Source organism: Neofelis nebulosa, chromosome 6, assembly GCF_028018385.1.
Source record: "Neofelis nebulosa isolate mNeoNeb1 chromosome 6, mNeoNeb1.pri, whole genome shotgun sequence".
Lineage (NCBI taxonomy): Eukaryota > Metazoa > Chordata > Mammalia > Carnivora > Felidae > Neofelis > Neofelis nebulosa.
The window spans coordinates 56,417,748-56,435,953 of NC_080787.1; the positions used below are offsets into that span (position 1 = coordinate 56,417,748).

The 18,206-nt window shown below is 37.6% G+C and overlaps 1 protein-coding gene across 4 annotated transcripts in view; it reads right to left on the bottom strand.

The window, feature by feature from the left end:
- The window catches only part of HMGCLL1 (3-hydroxymethyl-3-methylglutaryl-CoA lyase L1), a 193,777-nt gene extending 176,038 nt beyond the window's left edge, over positions 1-17,739 (bottom strand). For 3 of the 4 annotated variants that reach the window (XM_058734300.1, XM_058734302.1, XM_058734301.1), the window contains exon 1: positions 17,631-17,738. In XM_058734300.1, coding sequence (XP_058590283.1) covers positions 17,631-17,738 — 108 coding nt within the window. Of the gene's footprint in view, positions 1-17,630 lie in introns of all 4 variants that reach the window. The other variant, XM_058734303.1, reaches the window with a different exon arrangement.
- Positions 17,740-18,206: the final 467 nt, after the last annotated feature.

Consider the following 18,206-nt stretch of genomic DNA (forward strand, 5'->3'; position numbering starts at 1 on the left):
GTTGCTCAGTGACCACTTAGATCACCAAAGACAAACTACAAACCAGGAATATCCATCAGATTGTCTCTGCCAGCCCTCATGCCATCTGATGATGCTTCAAACTAGTCATCTAGAAATTTCCTCAACTACCTGGCTTCAGAACTCAGAAACTGGAATCATAGTCTGTCCCATTATTAACCATTTTCTTCTTTTGTTTCCATAAAAATGTCTCTTATTAAATACCTGATTACACCATAAAATTAACTTTGGGAGTCCACCTGTATCACCACCTCCTGAAAGGAAACACAAGTGCTTAAATGAACTCATCTATTCTCAGGACTAAGAGACTGCTCAAGTGAGATGGAGCAATCTATAATTCAACTTCTGGACAGTGAACCTTCTTGGTGAAGTTTTACACATGACACTGAAGGGGTTCAGAATGAGTCTTCCCAAAATGTGCTACTGTGGCATGTAGATTATTTTGAGCTTAAGACAATCAAGGCCCAAAAGACTGAGAAAGGGCTTTTCACCTCCCTATTAACTGCCTCTAAAAATTTAGATTCAGAGCCTGATCCAGGAAGAGAGCTATCAGAAAAGATAACTATAAAAATTATAGGCTAGGTGTGGTAAGCTGGGGGGAGCTCCACAGAGGCTGTATATTCAAATTCCTCTCTGTGTCCCACTGTCTCTGTGTGACATGACAAACTTGTTTACTTAACTTTTGCCCTTCCCATCTTCCTATGAACTGTCCTTTTCCTCTGAAGACCCAGATCCCTACTTCCCTTCTCCTTGGTTAAGAATGGCGCTTAAGCCTCAATTGCTCGGCTATCCTTGAGCTTCTCATGCTTTTGTTGGTTTCCCTTTTGTACAATTTTTTTTTTTCATTTAACTACTAGACCCGCCAAAAGAACCAGGGCAGGGGGATTTTTCCAACCCCTGCACACCTAAACATAGCTTTATATATTCCTTTCTTCCTTTGTTCAACAATTCATTCATTCATCCACAGTTTGGAGTGGAAAATAGTAAGGAAGAGAAATGGACAGGAAGATATGCTCATTTACAAGAAGAGTAAAAAAAAAATCTATAGAAAGCAATGTAAAGTAAGACTGTCATTCTGTATTATAAACAAGGTAGTATCAAACTGCTAAAGCAAAACCGCTCACTTGATCAAAGACTTGGATTTCTATTTACAAATCCCAGAGCTTCCTTAGGACTTTAAAGTAGGGCCAATATAATCAGAGTAAGACTATAAAGGTGTAATGCAGGATGTCTTTCCAACTCTAAGAAATGATTTCCAGTGGCTCTGAATAGCTAGACATCATCACTGTCCCTTGCTATTTCAAAAAAAAAATTATGTTCCAGTATGTTCTGTATTATGTGAATTTCATGTTCTGTTTCATGTGATACCTATAAGCTATTCTGTCCAAATTCCAATTCCAGCTTTTTATAATTTCAGCTGTGATCTACGGTTCATTCTGTTAAGACTTCTCCATAATCCCTCCGTTCCATATTATATATACACCTTCAGTGCTTCCTTCCCTCCCTCACATCCTAACACCTTCATTTAATCACTTCTTAATCATTTGCCTGAAAAGTAAACCCTCCAGTCACTTATTGTTTCCTTCCAGATGCTGCTGTGGAATGACTCCCCAAAGGCTTCACCTAACATTCCATCCATGTTCATCTGGCTGTGCAGACTGTGATTCCAGGACTCTAAAGCTTTTAAGCTCTTTCTTTCCAAGAAAACTCATAGCTAACACCATTATTTCCTCACAAAAACAGCTAACATCTGCAGTCTGAAACATCAAAACAAAGAAAAAAAAATTGCACAGTTCTGCTAAAGTTGGATGCAAACTTTATCAGCCATTTTAGGCAATAAATCAATGTTCTCTTTTTTTCACTTTCCATTAAAAAATAAACCATGGTGGCTGATTTTCAATTTCCCCTCAGAGGAACAATTAACAAACAGGTTACATGCAATGACTAATTAGTCTTTATGCCCCCTAGCTAAGCAAACTAAGCTTCTATTTAAAAACCTAATCTCTAACAAAATTTATCAGGTTGCTCAATAAAGTTTAATTTTATTCTGTACGTAAATAGTTCACTTCAGCAGCATTATTTATTCAATTTATTCAGGAAGCAAATACCCCAGCAAACTGCTTATTCTAAACTGATAGCATTCAATTTTTGTTAAAGTTATTCATCACAAGTCTCATATTAATAAACTTGCATATAATTAAACTGTATTCTTAGAAAACAATTTTTAAGACTTTGATCTTTCTTGTTTTACAATCTTAGTTAATGTAGATTCTTTTTTAGAAATAAGGTCCCTAGAAGACTGAGACAAACTTCAAGCCTCCTCATTCCAGCTGTTTCCTGTATAGATCATAATGGCCTTTAGTTATGGGCAATTCCTTTAGATCAGTATCTCTCAAATTTTAACGTGCATGTGAATCCCCTGTGGAGCTTATTAAAGACAGTTTCTTGGGACCATCTCCAGAGATCATGATTCATTAGGTCAGGTTGGGTCCATGAATTTGCCTTTCTAACCAGTTCACAGATAATGGTGATGCTATTGATCCAAGGACCACAAGTTGAGAGCCATGGGTCTAGTTTAAGACAACTTAAAAGAAAATCTGTATGATTATGCTTAAGAGCCCATCACCATCAACTACAAAATCCATAAAATCCCTCTACCAATATAAAAATAATAAAAATTAAAATCTTTATACTAATATCCATTCTAACCCCATAGTTTGAATAGCACTTTCTTAACCCCTTCCTTTCAAATACCATTATTTAATGTCTAAGTGGAAATGCTTTATCTTCCCTCATCTGGACCATTACAAATCGGTCTTTTCAGAGTATGACAGAGTAATATATGAAATTTTAAACCATAACACCAGAATCTCAAACAATTATATAAATTCTCTTTATAAAGTGTGCAAGATATTTAGACATTTTTCTACCTGTCTGTAAAATTTTCAGTGATATTTAAAAATACCAATGATGATAGCATCTATGTATATTAGAGCACACTAAAAGAAACACACACATGCACACACAGTCATTTCTATGCTGAACAGCTTGAGAGAATGGGAGAAAGTTGTTCAGGAAAGACCTCAGGATTTGCTGCCCCCCACCACCAGGCCATCTGCCCTCTAGGGCATCTTTTTAGTCTTTGTGGAGGGAAACAGTTGGAACATCAATGGCCTGATTTACACAGGTTTGATGTAGCAAGAATATGTCCTACTGTCCAAAGTGATACAACAGATGCAATAACTTATGGTAGTCATTTCAAAGTTTCAAATAATATCCTGAAATCTCAAGGATACTCAAACATATCAGTAGAATAAGCCAAGAAATCAACTACAAGGTAGGCAGGGTAAACAAGCAGACACTATAGGAGATTCTATCCTATTTGACACCTTCTCCCAGATGCCCACTTTTTAAGTGGCTTCTCCCAGCTCTTCTTATATCAATCTCAAATACAATATTCTTAATTGCTCCAGGTCCTTAATTCTCTTTGCCCAGCTCATCATTTCCATCCTCCCTAGTTAGAGTGTTCTAATTAAAAAAAAAAAAAATCAAAGTTTTGATATACCACAATTTACCCAATATTAATAAATATGAACTTACATACATCCATAGCCTTAAACCTACATACATGGGGACGTACATTCATACACTCGCAAACACGTTTGGACATGGATGGGATGATTTTCAGTGAGTAGATATACAAGCCCATGATTGATAAACCTATTCACAGGAACAAGCTCATGAGCTATGTTTGTCTTCATGAAAATTAGAGCAACTAAAGTGTATTGATATTTGGAAAACATTCAAATGTTTAGCTAATTACAATGAACAAATTATAAACTAGGGTTCTAATAAAGTATTTTATGTGTTGACGGGGATGTTAAAGCCAAAATGTGAAAAATAAAACACACACCCCATAGGCCAAATTTAATTATACCCTGCCACAACTGAAATACAAATATCAAAACTATCTAACAATAGGATCAGTTTTTCTGATTTACAGCTTTTGTAGTTTTTATAGTATATGAGAATTGTGTAGTTCATTAAAGATTAGGCACAAATTTAATTTTGCACACGGTGTTTCCTTCCTGGGAATTAATGACATATCTATATTCTAGCATGTCCCAGAGCATTTTAATTATTCCAGACTCTCTAAAAGAGTTCTTGGCATTCACTTTCTACTATCCATGTTGGTTAACAGATTAGGTCTCCAACTACATTATGAATCAGAAAACAGAAGAAAGTTATTACATGTAGCTTGAGTAATTAATTCATCTGATACCAAGGTTTACCTGTGGCTTCATCAAAACTAGCTGACCAGGACTTCCTACAAAATGTATGACAAGAATCATTTTTATTTTCCTTTTCCAACAGGTGAAAAAGAAGCTCCTGGTCTTCTCTCGCTTTTCTTTTTTAGTAAAAGAACAAGTGGCATCAAAACTCATAGGGCTTATGGCTTCCTCAGAAGTGGATGGCGCAGCATCACAGCTCAATGTTCCCAAGGAGCCAAGTCCGCCCAGTGGCAAGAAGAAATGAGGAAATACAGACACAGGCCACCCCACGTTCTGCACTTCAGCATGGGTTTTAGAATTGCTGAGCAGAAATTGAGGACAGAAAAGCCACTTGAAACAAGTGCAATCTTTAACGGTGTAAATTCAACTCAAGTGTCCAGTCACAACATGACTGGTTCCTGAGCTCTTCATTTCTCAAATGGAAGTATACTGAAGTTCTCTTAGGGACACATTGTAGAGCTACAACTGCGTTGTCATTATTTTTTTTTATCACCCCATTATCTTTTTTATTCTGTGATCAGTTATATACAATTTGTTTCATTATCTTTACATTTGTATTTGTTTGTGTCCAATAGAAAATTCTTGTTTCCCACGCTTCCAACAACCCAGGTCTTATTAATAAAGCTTTTATTAACCTCACAATAGCACTTTAGCGCATATTAGGGGATTGAGTTTTGTTTTTTGTTTGTTTTTTTTTTAATTTCACTTATTGTATTATAGTGTGGTTTTACTCTACACACTGTGGTTTAGATGACCACTTAGAACAAAGAATAAAGACGCCAATGGTTGAAGGAAATAGATTTTTTTTTTCCAACAGAACTTACTCAGAAATTTTCAATAGGTGTGTGAGGTCTGCATACATAATATTTGGTATGTATACAATGCCTTTTGTATAAATCTGACCTTTTTGGTAGGACTTTAAGTCAACTGTACCTGTCCCAAGTTTAAGGCACTTATTAAGAAACTAAGAAAGGACCTATTTCTCAGAAATATCCTATAATACCATTTACCCGAGTACAGAGGTAAAAGAAGGGCTGATGTGAGGTACAGAGTGAAAGAGGGTTGTCAAAGTTTAACAAAGAACAGTGGCATCATTTTAAAGAGTCTGAATAACTTCTCCCTAAAATAACAGTGATTCATTCACATTCATCCACCTCAGATTTTCAAAATTGGGTCTCAAAATGAATAAGGCAGGGTAAGCTATATCATCCTAAGTCATTTGTAACCAAGTGCAGTTTCCTTCCTTAAAGTGAATGATTCATCTAGAACATTACCTAGTCTGTTAAACAAAAAGAAGTTACAGTAAATGAGTACAAAATAATTTTCTGGTAATTCAAGTTCCTACTGGTCTTAGTATGCTTAATACTGGTCTTAATACACTGGCATGATGTAGCATAAGAAACTCTGGCTTTGGAACCTGTTACAGGTTCAAGTCCAGTACTGCTACGAGTTATGTGACCCACAGAGATTTTTATTAACTCTATGAGCCTCCCTTTCCTCACATTAAAAGTAAGCAAAACAGGATCTTCTTCGTGCAAATATGAGTTCAGAAGTTAAGTAAAGCCTTTAGCAAAGTCATTGGCATAAGTTCTGTATGTGGTAGGAATGGTTGCTATTATTATTGTTGTGTAAATTCCCAAACTCTTGTCAATAATACTCTATTAACAGTTAATGTAGCACTTTATAGCTCATGTGTTCTTCCATTTGTTCCATTCAATAAATTAGTTGCAAATCTAGAGCAGGTATGCTAAAGTACTATTGACCCTAAATCATACTTTTTGATTAAGGGAAATGATTGGCATTCTATTTAACAAGTTATCACTATTCTTTTCTCCCCAAAAGGTCAGTATCTGTATATATTCTTCAAAAAGCAAATAGATACTTAAGAGATCTAGCTCTCTAGAGATGAATATTTACACAGGCTTATGTTCCATTTCCTTTAGCTCAAGTTTTTCTTTCAATATTTTCTAGAGCATACATTTAGCAGAATTATATTAAATATTAAAATCTTGTCATAAGGGAACGAGGACTAAGTGATAGCAGACATTCATGAGTGAAAGTCTGAATAACTACATCTGTTTCTCCACAGGTCTTGCAAATTTCTTTTAAACACAGCCCTAAAACCTAGGCAAACAGAACTCCAAATTGCCCTAAGCTTTTATGTTTGACCAGGTCCACAGCTTTCTATAAAATGTAAGGTTTGAACTGTGCCATAGGCAGTTTTAAAAATCTGAGAATTCTCAGTCCTTAAATCAAAATTCTCAGAAAGTAGAAATTGTGTCTAAGTAAAATAAGATTCATATTTTGACTTCAACATTAACCTATGTGATCAGCTTCTATTTCACAGTGAAATAAATACAGATTGAGGAAAGAATTTAAAAAGTGAATGCCAGACTCTGTACACTCAGTGGGTTACAGATGTATGAAAGTGGTGGCAGAGAGCCACTCCACTTCCTTCAAGATCCAAAAACATTTGGAAGGAAGCCCCAGAAGGAAAGACGTCTGACAGACATGTTCTCTTTGGGGTTTCCTGCCTCCTTTTTTGCCAAGCTTCCTAGACCTCTTCGCTTGTTAATAAAGTTCACCAAAAAGACTTTATGAAATGCTGATTTCATAGAGTGAAACTTATATTAAAGGCGTTTTTATGTAGTCGAAGTTTCCTGCCATCTGCATTTCCGTACTTCACAAATCCAAGGAAGCGTGACTTGGAAAGTTAACGAGCCTAAGGTGACATTTGATGCGCTTACTATCAGTGGGATATTCAGCCCAAACACTGAATCCAAAACCAGAGACCATGGCTTAGACACTGCAATAGAGAAGCTGCTTCACCCTAAGGGTATCATTATACCCCTCAATGTTTCTACTCCTTTTCCCATAAAATGGAATCCTGAGAAGATTCATATTGTACACCGTGTGAATTAACTCAGTAAAAACAGATATGGAAAGTAAATGAAAAGCTCGATTCTACTTTCTCTGACCTTCACAGTGATAGGAGAGAAAACACAGGTTTTTCAAAACTTCCAAATTTAGCACCTGGATTTAAAAATACACATTATAGTCCAATATGGAAAATACAGAACTAAAACTACTAATTCTCGTCTACAAAAATAACATCTTTTATATAATTAAACACATACTCTTGCCCATCAGAAGGTCAGTTAATTTGGCTGAAAGCAGCTGAAGTTTGTATTATGGATATTTGCTGTATTTAACATATAGAAACTATTTTGGTCTATAGACATTTTTAAAGGATCTGAGTATTTAGATCTCCTGAATAACAGAAAGGTAAATAAAACATAGCTTCATCTCTTGAGAAGATCTCACTCTAGCACTAAAAAAATATTACATGTTTAATGCCTCGATATTTTAATCATTTCAAACATATTTGGTAGGGAACTCTACTTCAGTGAGGAAAACAAACATGAGTCCACTAAGTACTATACAGAAATTGGGTCTGGCAGAAAGAGAGGCAAGAGACACAAGCCAAACCCTCAAAAGAGTCACCACTTGCACAGGTGAGCATCCATTTTCAAATCAAACATGAAAAAAAAAACAAAAACAAAAACTAATAAGTAAATTTTCAAGATTAGGGGCCTGTCAATTATTTTTTTCCTATAAGAGACAATAGATAAGATAGATGGTACAGATACAGGTTGATATGTATACATTCACACACATCACTATTCATACCTTAATGAATAACTCTCCATGAATTAATGATATTAATTCTGCCGGTATATTTTCAACCATCTTATTCTGACCAGGAAGTTCTTCCATCTATCCGAATCCCATTTGACCTTCCATCTACCTCCAACACAAAGACTATTATCATCATCACTGACTCCCCCTGTGCTGCATTAGAACATATTTACAGGCTTGTGTTTTTAACTGAGTTGTAAGAAAGGAATGCAGGAAAAAGAGTGATTCAAATAAAAAGCAGGAGGAAGAAATGAGCTTTCAGAAGAAGACAGCAATGAAAAATGAAAATGTGGCCTGAATAGTGCCCTTGGGACAGAAGCTCTAGTGGTTCTACTTCCCCTTCCTGCCCACCATGGTCCTTACCGCCTTGCCAGCATCAGAGAGCCAGAGCACAGCCCTTCCTCTCTCTGAATCAGGGAAGGAAAATACCGGCTTCTCTCATCAAAATCATGTTCAGAACTCACAGCTCTGGTCCCTTCATCACTGTGTAGAAACAATAGTTTTGTTTATACTTTATATTTTTCAGAGAGCCTTTCTACTAGTGGGCTTTCCATTACATTATTACTAGGCTTTCCTATAAACTATACGAAAAAGGTTTAAAAATACAAACATCTATAAACTTGAATAATGTTCTAAGTTATCTTTATATAAAGAGACAAAAGTCTCTTTATATAAAGTCTGATTTTAGAATGAATGTTTTGGGAACAGGATATGCCAGCCAGTATTATTTTCTGAAGAAAATACAAAAATGTCCCCATCAACATGGGCAGATGTGGAATAAATGCAACAACACCTGAGTGTTCACTGAGGAATGAATTCTGATTACTCAGAAAATATCATCCAAAGGGGAAGATAGCAAATTTCTGGTAATTTAAAGACAGCTCCTTCTTACTGCTAATTACTACTAGGTTCTATATTGTTCAAAATATGCCAATGTTCAGAAACGTCCTAGGTGATCTCATTAAAGCATCCCCATGTAATTGTCCATCAAGAATTTAAAATACATATTTATATCCATCAGCACAGTAAGATAATCTGGACGCCCAAGGCAGCGACATAGACAAATAAAGAGTGCACTTCGTGCTTAAGCCATTTCTATGTCCTTAACTTTTAAATGTAGCCTTGACCCAACAAAATACTTCCAGAGAATAAAGTCTGCTCACCTGTGCAGAAGCCAATCTGCATCTCCCACTTAGACTAACAATAGAGAGACCTGCGGGAGGAAACCAGAATTCTGCATGTTGCTTTTATTATTAGGGCTTTAAGCAGGCTGGACGATCACTTTCAAATCAGAATTACTGTTAAAAACAATATTCCCCAAATATATGACTTTGCTTTATCTCCTTTAATATGATCTGCTACATGAAAGTGACCCATAAAGTTACAGTGCTGCACAGTCTAGCCCCTTAGTTGATTAGGAAAACTAAAAAGAAACAAAAATAAAAGCTAAACTTGGAAAGGGATGGTCAAGGAGAGAAGAAAGGGTCAGGGAAAGTTACAGCACAGAGTGAATAAGCATAAAGAAAGCCAGAAGACTTGGAGGAGCTCACAGCTAATGAAAAAAACAAGAACACAGAGTGGGGGGAGGGAAGGATGTGAAAGCCAGCTGGAATAAGAGAAAGCAAGAAATACAGGAGCCAACAGAAATCCAAGGACAGAAAGTATTGGAGATTGAAGGGAACAGGAAATTTATTGGAAACCAAGTTGTTTTTCCTTTTGTATCCAATGCAATTCTATTCCAGGCAGAACTCTAGTCTCAACCTCAAAGAGGGCAGAAGGGAAGTTGAAACTCATAGGAGTCTTTCATGGACAGGAGCCAGGAGCTCTGGAAAGATAGACCAGAGAAAACATGATATGACAGCAGCCCCTCTGAAAGCAGATGCAGCGATACAGCGGTGGCAGCCTCACCCAGCCACAGTATTTGCAAAAATAAACCAACATCAACAGTAACAACAAAAGAATGTAAAGACAGTGATGGTGTGGCTCCACCTCAGAGCTACGGAATCAGAATTTCTGGGACATTTGATAAACACCTCAGGTGACTCCTATCACCAGAAAAGTTTAGGAAACACTGATATAGGAGGCAAAATCAGGGGCTCTGCAACCACAGCTGCCTGAATTCAATTCCGAGCTCTGGTATTCACTAGTTGTGGACCACGAACAACTTATTTTACCCTTCTGCATCCTAATTATTCAGTTCATAAAATGGATTGTTGGAAGGATTAAAGGAGTTATTGTACGCAAAGCAGTTAGTACCTAGTACATATTGAATACTCCACAGTAGTAGCTATATAACTTAAAAAGCGTTCTGAATACAGAACTCATACAAAATATTGTATCTTAATTTAAAAAAATATGAGAAATATATATAAAAGCTGCATCTCGGATGTGGGATGTATGGAATGAAGTATCCATAGGAGCATCCTTCCCAATGGTACAGAGACCAAGCCACAACCATCAGGGTTTCTGTTCTTGATCTCAGCATTCATTCACCAGCCAGGCATTTCCCTTCAGGAATCAACATGTGAACAACCTTGACAAAAAGGTTTTTGTTTTTGGTTTTTTTTTTTTTTCAAAACCACATGTAAGTCAATTCAAACTAAAGGGGACTCCAAGATGTGCAGTCTCCATGCTCGAGAGATGAGGACTCTCTCAAAATGCAATAAGTCCAGGTCCTGACAGGTGCCAAGATACCCAAAGAGAACCACATCCATCAAAAGACTGTTGAGGATCAAACACGTGATGGCCCACTTTATTTTACAATACTGTTTCTTGGGTCATTCTCCAAAAAATTATTCCCAACAACCATCTACTTCTTCTATAGAACCCCACATAGTTCTCTGCCTTTCTCGTTATGTGAAGACTCAAGCCTCCTAAGTTTTCCATCTGGAAACAGCTCTGTAATAACAAACTCCACTATATTCATAACCTCTGAACTGAACATTCCCATCATCTTATGGTCTCAAATGAAGCCTTGATCACTAGTGTGGAAAGCATCAGACCTAGAACCCTCTCACATAGGGACTGCTTAGTTTCCTACACCTTGCTCATGACCAAAAGTATGGATGGCATCTTTGGTTTCTATTACTTCCTGAAAATTGTTGCACTTTTTTACTCCTATAAAAACTCCTGCTCCTTTGAGATCCATGTGATTTGCCTATACTGTCCTTCATCTCTGTTTGAGGACTTATATCCCCTATCTACCAAATCCAGGAGAACTTAGTTTTCTATTGTTCCCTTATCCCCACATTTTGAGATTGTTCTGCAGTGTGTTCAAGGTCCTGATGAACCTGCCATCCACTATTCGACTTCCACTGAAATTTACTAAGTTAACTTCATCTGAGCCATTAAATCGCATGGCCATACAAAGGGCTCGTCACTGCTTGTGACTGTTTACTTTATAAGCTTCTGGTCACAAATATGTGTATTTTCAACTTTCTAATTTTGTTGTGCCCATGAGTAAAGTCTTTGGCTTCATCAGTAATACAAGTCTTTGGACTCTACTTTCACCTACCTGTCAGAGATCTTATGTTAACAAAAACAGCCTTGAGAATGGCCATATACCTGGTAACGTGCTATGCAAGGAGCCATGGTGTAATAATGAAACAGACTTTTGCTAAAGATGAATGAGTTCACTCTGTGAAGTACATATTTTGTTCCAAACAATCATACTGATTTAAATATCAAGTAATAATACTAAAAAGTATAAACAGCCTCAGAGATAAAAACTATAAAGTGGTGAGGCTGGCAGACGTGGCAGACAGGATAAACACATCAACAGTCACAGAAAGTCACTTACTGAAAGGTACAGACTATCAGGTAAGCAGCTTATAAGAGACATTTAAAGCAAAATGATAGACAAATGAGAGTGCCTTAAGACACTTCACATGTTTTGAAAAAGACTAATGTTACATGAGCTAAACATTCAAATAAGGAAAATGAAAATGTTAATTCAAAAACACAGAAGTAGGCTTTTTTTTTTTTTTCAAGAAATAGAAATTAGTTTCTGGCACATCATACATATGCACAAAGATACAAACATAGACATGTAGACAAGAGGATCAACAAACCTACAAAATACTTTTCAAATGAACTAATAAAATACATGGATTTCCAGAAAGGCTTAAGAATTGACAAAAAGAATGAAACAGAAATAATGCAATGCAAAGGATTAAAAAGAAAAGGTTCATGACAAAAATATGTTTACAAACCTCACGCCCATAAAATCAAAGATTTGAGATAAACATATCAATAAAGACAAAATATTATAAAGGGATTATCCATATAATCATTCATTGATTTATTCAAAAATTTTACTGAACTATGTCACACATAAGTAAGTAGTATATTGTTTCCCTAAAGCCAGATACTGAAGTTGAGCATAATTTTCTTCTTTTAAAATCTTTCAGGGGCGCCTGGGTGGCTCAGTCGGTTAAGTGGCCGACTTCAGCTCAGGTCATGATCTCACGGTCTGTGAGTTCGAGCCCCACGTCAGGCTCTGTGCTGACAGCTCAGAGCCTGGAGCCTGCTTCAGATTCTGTGTCTCCCTCTCTCTCTGACCCTCCCCCGTTCATGCTCTCTGTCTCAAAAATAAAATCTTTCATAATTTTTATTTATAGTGAAAACCATTGGGATAGTCTATTTTTCCATAAAGTATGATTTTTTCCTGAAGCATCCAATCATCTTTTTATTCCTTTTTTTCTTTTTGAACTTTAAGTTGTTACTCTATACCAATATCCAGCTATAAGTAAGTTCTGTGAATCTAATGTAAGCATAGCAACTATAGTTAATAATACTGTTTTGGGGCACCTGGGTGGCTCAGTCGGCTGAGCATACGACCTTAGCTCAGGTCATGATCTCACCGTTTGTGGGTTCAAGCCCCACATTGGGCTCTGTGCTGAAAGCTCAGAGCCTGGAGCCTGCTTCGGACTCTGTGTCTCCCTCTCTCTCTCTGCCCCTCCCCTGCTCACGCTCTGTCTCTCCCTCTCTCTCAAAAATAAACATAAAAAAAAATTAATAATCCCAGGATGTGTGTTGGTATCTTATAGATAGCAGCTAAGAGTATAGTAAAAACAGTATATAATTAACAAGCTATTGCAGGGGGAAAATTAATAATAATAGGTCATTTCAAAAGAAGCTATAAGAGGAGAAAAAGGGGGAAGGAGTCAAAATGGAAGGGAAAAAAGAGGGAAAAAACACTTGAGACAAATAAAAGAAAAAAAAAGTGAAATGGAATTTTTTTCTCTTCTGAAAATTCCTCCCTAGTCCTAAGATATTTAGTAAATGTGCTACCAACTGCATAGATGCAAACTAAAAAGCATGCAGTCACATTATCCTCTGATTAAATTTAAGCAGAAATATATTCAGTTTAAAATTCTAGAGAAATTTGAACACCAAATCCTTTCTTTGAATCACAATTTTTGCAGAGAGCCAATGTAACTTAAAGGAATCAGGATATGATGTACAATAACTATAAAGTTAATGTCACATAATCTACAATTTTGCTTTTATGCATCTAATACATTTAAAATCATTTGAATTAGAATTTAGATTGTTCAGAATTTTATTGTCACATGGGTTATTAACATATGAAGAAACTGAGGCACCTGGGTGGCTCAGTGTTAAGGGTCTGACTTCAGCGCAGGTCATGATCTCACCCTTTGGGAGTTCGAGCCCTGCATCGGGCTCCGCACTGACTTTGCAGAGCTTCTTGGGATTCTCTCTCCCTCCCTCTCTCTCTCTCTGCCCCACCACGCCTGACTCTCTGACTCTCTCTCTCTCTCTAAATAAATAAATAAATAAACTTTCAAAAAAAATAATATAAGAAGAAATTTAGATACTGCTTATGTAGCACTTGGAAACCAAAAAGGAATTGCTTTCCCAGGTTACATTTGATTTGATCACATTGAATCAAAACCTTGAAACATACCAATTAAGCCAGTTTCTTCATACCCATTTTAAGAGACACACATAGGAAATCAAACAGGCCTTAAGAGATACCTTGAACCATAGAATGATCTATTTTAACAGCCTCGTCTATTGACAGAGTCTTCTGTAAAACCAGCGCCATTAGCAAAATATTAGAAACTCAAAGAATTTAATTAGTGGAGCTGTGGTACAGTAAGCCTTTCATTTACAATGACCCATTTTGTATTTGATAATAAATTGTGAAACTTCCAATGTATGTATACTTACACATACACACACTCAATATTTATTTTTAATCCTAATAATTTATCAGGGATACATTATTACCACTCATGTGTAAATGGAAATTTTAAGATCTAGCCAGGATATCGCCTACACAAAATCACAGAATGACTTGGTAGCAGAAAAAGATCTAGGTTTCCAATCTTCTATTGATTGCCTAGCGCAGGATTCTTTCAAAATACAACATTCTATGTGTCCCAACTGTTACCAAATTGTTTCAAATCACAGGGGACCTGCTCATCATTCTCTCTGCCAGATTTTATGGTGAACAAATGATTAAGCATTCTGCTGTCTCTGCACAAACCCCAGAATCCATTTTCAAATCTCCTCCCCATCAAACCTGAGTAGCCTCTATGAGATGAAGAGGTAAGACCCAAACAGAGTAATATCCATCTTCTATCACTAAGACCAAACTGTATTGACACCAAGTATTCATTCTCCTAACATTAGCATTCATTTAACTAATATTTATCATTGAACTGTGATGTATCCATCATTGATCTGGCAAGTGCTATCAAGTATTTCATGGTCCGCATAAGCATAAGAAAAACATCCATTCATTTGTTCATTCAAGAAGTATTTACTGGCCATTAAAAACTAACCAGACATTCTGTTACTTGCTGAGAATGGTATATGTTTCCCTTACTTTTATGATGCTTTGAATCTGGTAGGGAACTAAACATCAAATAATCACAGAAATAAATATATAATTCATATTATATATGATGAATTGTGCACTAAGCAATATAGGATAGCAAGGGTTGCCTATCTTAAGAGTCTTGGCAAGATTTCATGGGAACACAATATTTGAGTGAAGATCTGAAGGGTGAAGAGAAGTTAATTCGCTGAAAAGAATCTTCCCAGCAGAAGAGAGAACGATCAAAGATCGTGGTTCCAGAAGAAACATTATTAAGAATTCACAGAAGGCCACTGTGGCAAGAACAAAAGGATACCTCTAGATGGTGTTGCAGAGAGATGCAAAGAAAATACCATTTGAAGCTTCAGAGACACTTTAAAAGTTGTGGTATTCATTCCTAATAGTAATGGACATTCATAGAAGGCTGTAAAATTGGGGAACAGCAGGATTCTATTTGAAGTAGAGAAAGTCTCCCAACTAGCCATACAATCAGTGGATTGAAGAAACCTCACTAGTTAATAGTCCACGAGAGATAATGCCATTTTAAAATTGGTAGCAGCAGTAAAGTTGGAAAAATATAGATGGATTTGAGAGAAAGTCAAGATGTAAAATTGCAGGACTTAGTGATACTTTGGATGTAGGAAATGAAAATAAAGAGCTCTTGGTTTGTGGTTTATAGAAAGGAATGAACTGTGATGGGGTTCTTAGGAAATACTGGAGAAGTTCTGGAGATTAGGGAGGGAGAACACAAATCTAGTTTTGGAAATGCTGAGTCTGAATTGCTTTTCCAATTTGAAAATGATGTCAAATGAGCAGTTGAACTTGAGGACTGGAGTCTAAGAGGGAGATGGGAAAATAAATCTGGATAAATAAATACACTGTATACACACACACACACACACACACACACACACACACACACACAATATAAATAGTAACTGAAACTGTGAGTGTGGTAAGAAGTCATGAGGAACTGATGATTTCCCAGACTGGTAGAGGCCACTAAGTCAGGCTGGTTCCAGATTTAGGAACCACAGAGGTAGGCCTTAAAGCAGTTACAGGTGTTGTTAAACAGATGCCAAGGGAAGAGATCAATTGCAATGAGTGAAGTGTCAGGTGTCAGGTACCAGGTGTCAATGGTGCTGTGAGTTCAAATAAGATTTAAAAATTACAATTCAACAAGATTGGGACTAAAACATAATTATACATAAAGTGCCATGAGAGCACAGAAATGGGGCTTCAACTGTAGACAGGGCAAAGAGTTGGTCAAAGGAAGTGACATTTAAGCTGTGTTTGAAAAATGAATAGGAGTTTCCCAGGCAAAGCAGTCAGGGGATAAAAGGGCAGTATTTAGAGAACATATAGCTGTTTCTCATACTGCTAGTCATTTTCAATTACCTGCTTCCACATATTAACAGGGCAAAGTAGACATGCGCAGGTAGCAGCCTAGCCTCCATCATTGCCCCCACAGAATTAGAACGTAAGGGAGAGAAATACAATGTTAACACAGCAACAAAAGTCATGTAAAGTCTCAGAGTTAGGGAATAAAAATTAAGGATTCCTTATTATATAACAGACTGAATATGAAAGTTAACAGTTACAATAAAAATCGAATTAGAATGCAAAAAAATTAAATAGACATGTAAACATACAAGAATAACTTTCTCTTTTGTGAATTCTCAGCAACAGGCTTTGAACCAGATGACCGTGGCCATCTTTTAAGTAATCAGAAGCAATGTATCTTCTGATTGATTTTGAAGGAATCCACAAATGCTGAATTCTGATTTGTAGAAACAAGATTACAATTTCACATAAGGATACACTAAATGGAGAATACACTAAATGTAAAACTACAGGAAAAGGGATACCCAGTATTAAGATAGTTGATTTAAAGCCACATAGTAAAATGTTTACCTACTAAAATAATTAACACAAGTTATTATTTTGTTTGCAAGATGAACCAGGAATAAACATTTTGCATTCAGCAAAACAAAAAAGAGCTAAACCCTTATACTGTTCCTTCCTTTGTCCATGGTTTAACGTGCATATAAACTGATCAATGTCACTACTTGCAAAATTTTATTTTGACCTCTTTTAAAGAAAAAGCAAATATATATTTCTTTTCTACCTGCCATTTGAGAGTGCATTAGGCTGCAAACATGTGGATACTATTAAGTTGCCTGTTGTCTCAAAATGGGTATTCAGGAATCACATAGAAATAAATTTTCGTTTGAAATTGCTGTTATTTACAATGTTTTTTTCAAGCTTATTCAAGTGTGTTCCAGCATAAATTGGGGGATAACTACTGGTACCACATTAGGGATAATTACTGGTACGACAGATAATTTCATTCTACCATTTTATCCTAGCCTTATATGTTGGCTTCATTCCTTTTTCTGCCACAATTTTGACAAATGTGTCCTCTTTGTTCCACAGTACAGGAAAGGAAGTGAAAACAAAGGCACTGTCCCTGGAGGAATGCCTGCAGATAAGATTATATAATGGGTCCCCTCCAAGGGGAAAAACAGAAAAGAAACAGTTTCTTTTGGGGGACCAGGAGAAGGCCACAGGTAGGGATCTTGCTGGATCTGAGCTATAGAGGCGGGTCTACATGTTCGCAGCAAAGAGATGAAGGGGAATCTTTTAAGAGGTGAGGCCTAACAAAACGGAACCGCTGTTGGAAGGGCCCTAGGGTGCGGTGGCTACATAACAGGGACAGAGACCAGCTGGCAGTGTGCAAAAGGGTGGGGACACCCTGGGCCGCGAGGTAGTACCTGCGCAGGGTCAAGTGCCCCAGCCACTGAATCCCCGATCCACAGATGCTCCCGGAGAAGCTGCTGGTAGCTGAGGCAGTGCTTCACCGCTGATGGCACATTCCCCATGGCGGGGCCTGGGACTGCAGACGGCGATGGGAGTGCTCCAGGAGCCTGGAGGAGAGGGATGCGGAGCGAGCGGCGCTGGACCGGAGCGCGCCCCTCCGGGCCACGGGCGGAGAGCACCAGCCCTGCTCCGCGCACTGCGGCGGCGCCGAGAGGGTGGGGAGCGGACGGCAGCGGCGGCTGCGCCCGGGGCAGGGAGCTCGGGAGGCACCTGCGGCGGACGCCCCCAGCACCCACAACCGGAGAAGAAAAGGAACTGTACCCACGGCTCCTCAAGTGTGGCGCGTTTTCCTTACTGCGCTCAGCGTGCGGGGCTATCTGCACACGCCCCACTTACCGGCTTCTCACCTGGTTCAGATCCTAAGAGAAAGAAAGGGTGTAAATAAAAGGAAGGGCGCATGCGTTTTTGTGCCGGTGAGTTTGCTCAGTCCCAGCTGCAGACTTTCGTGCTTAATGTGGGTTTCTCCAGCC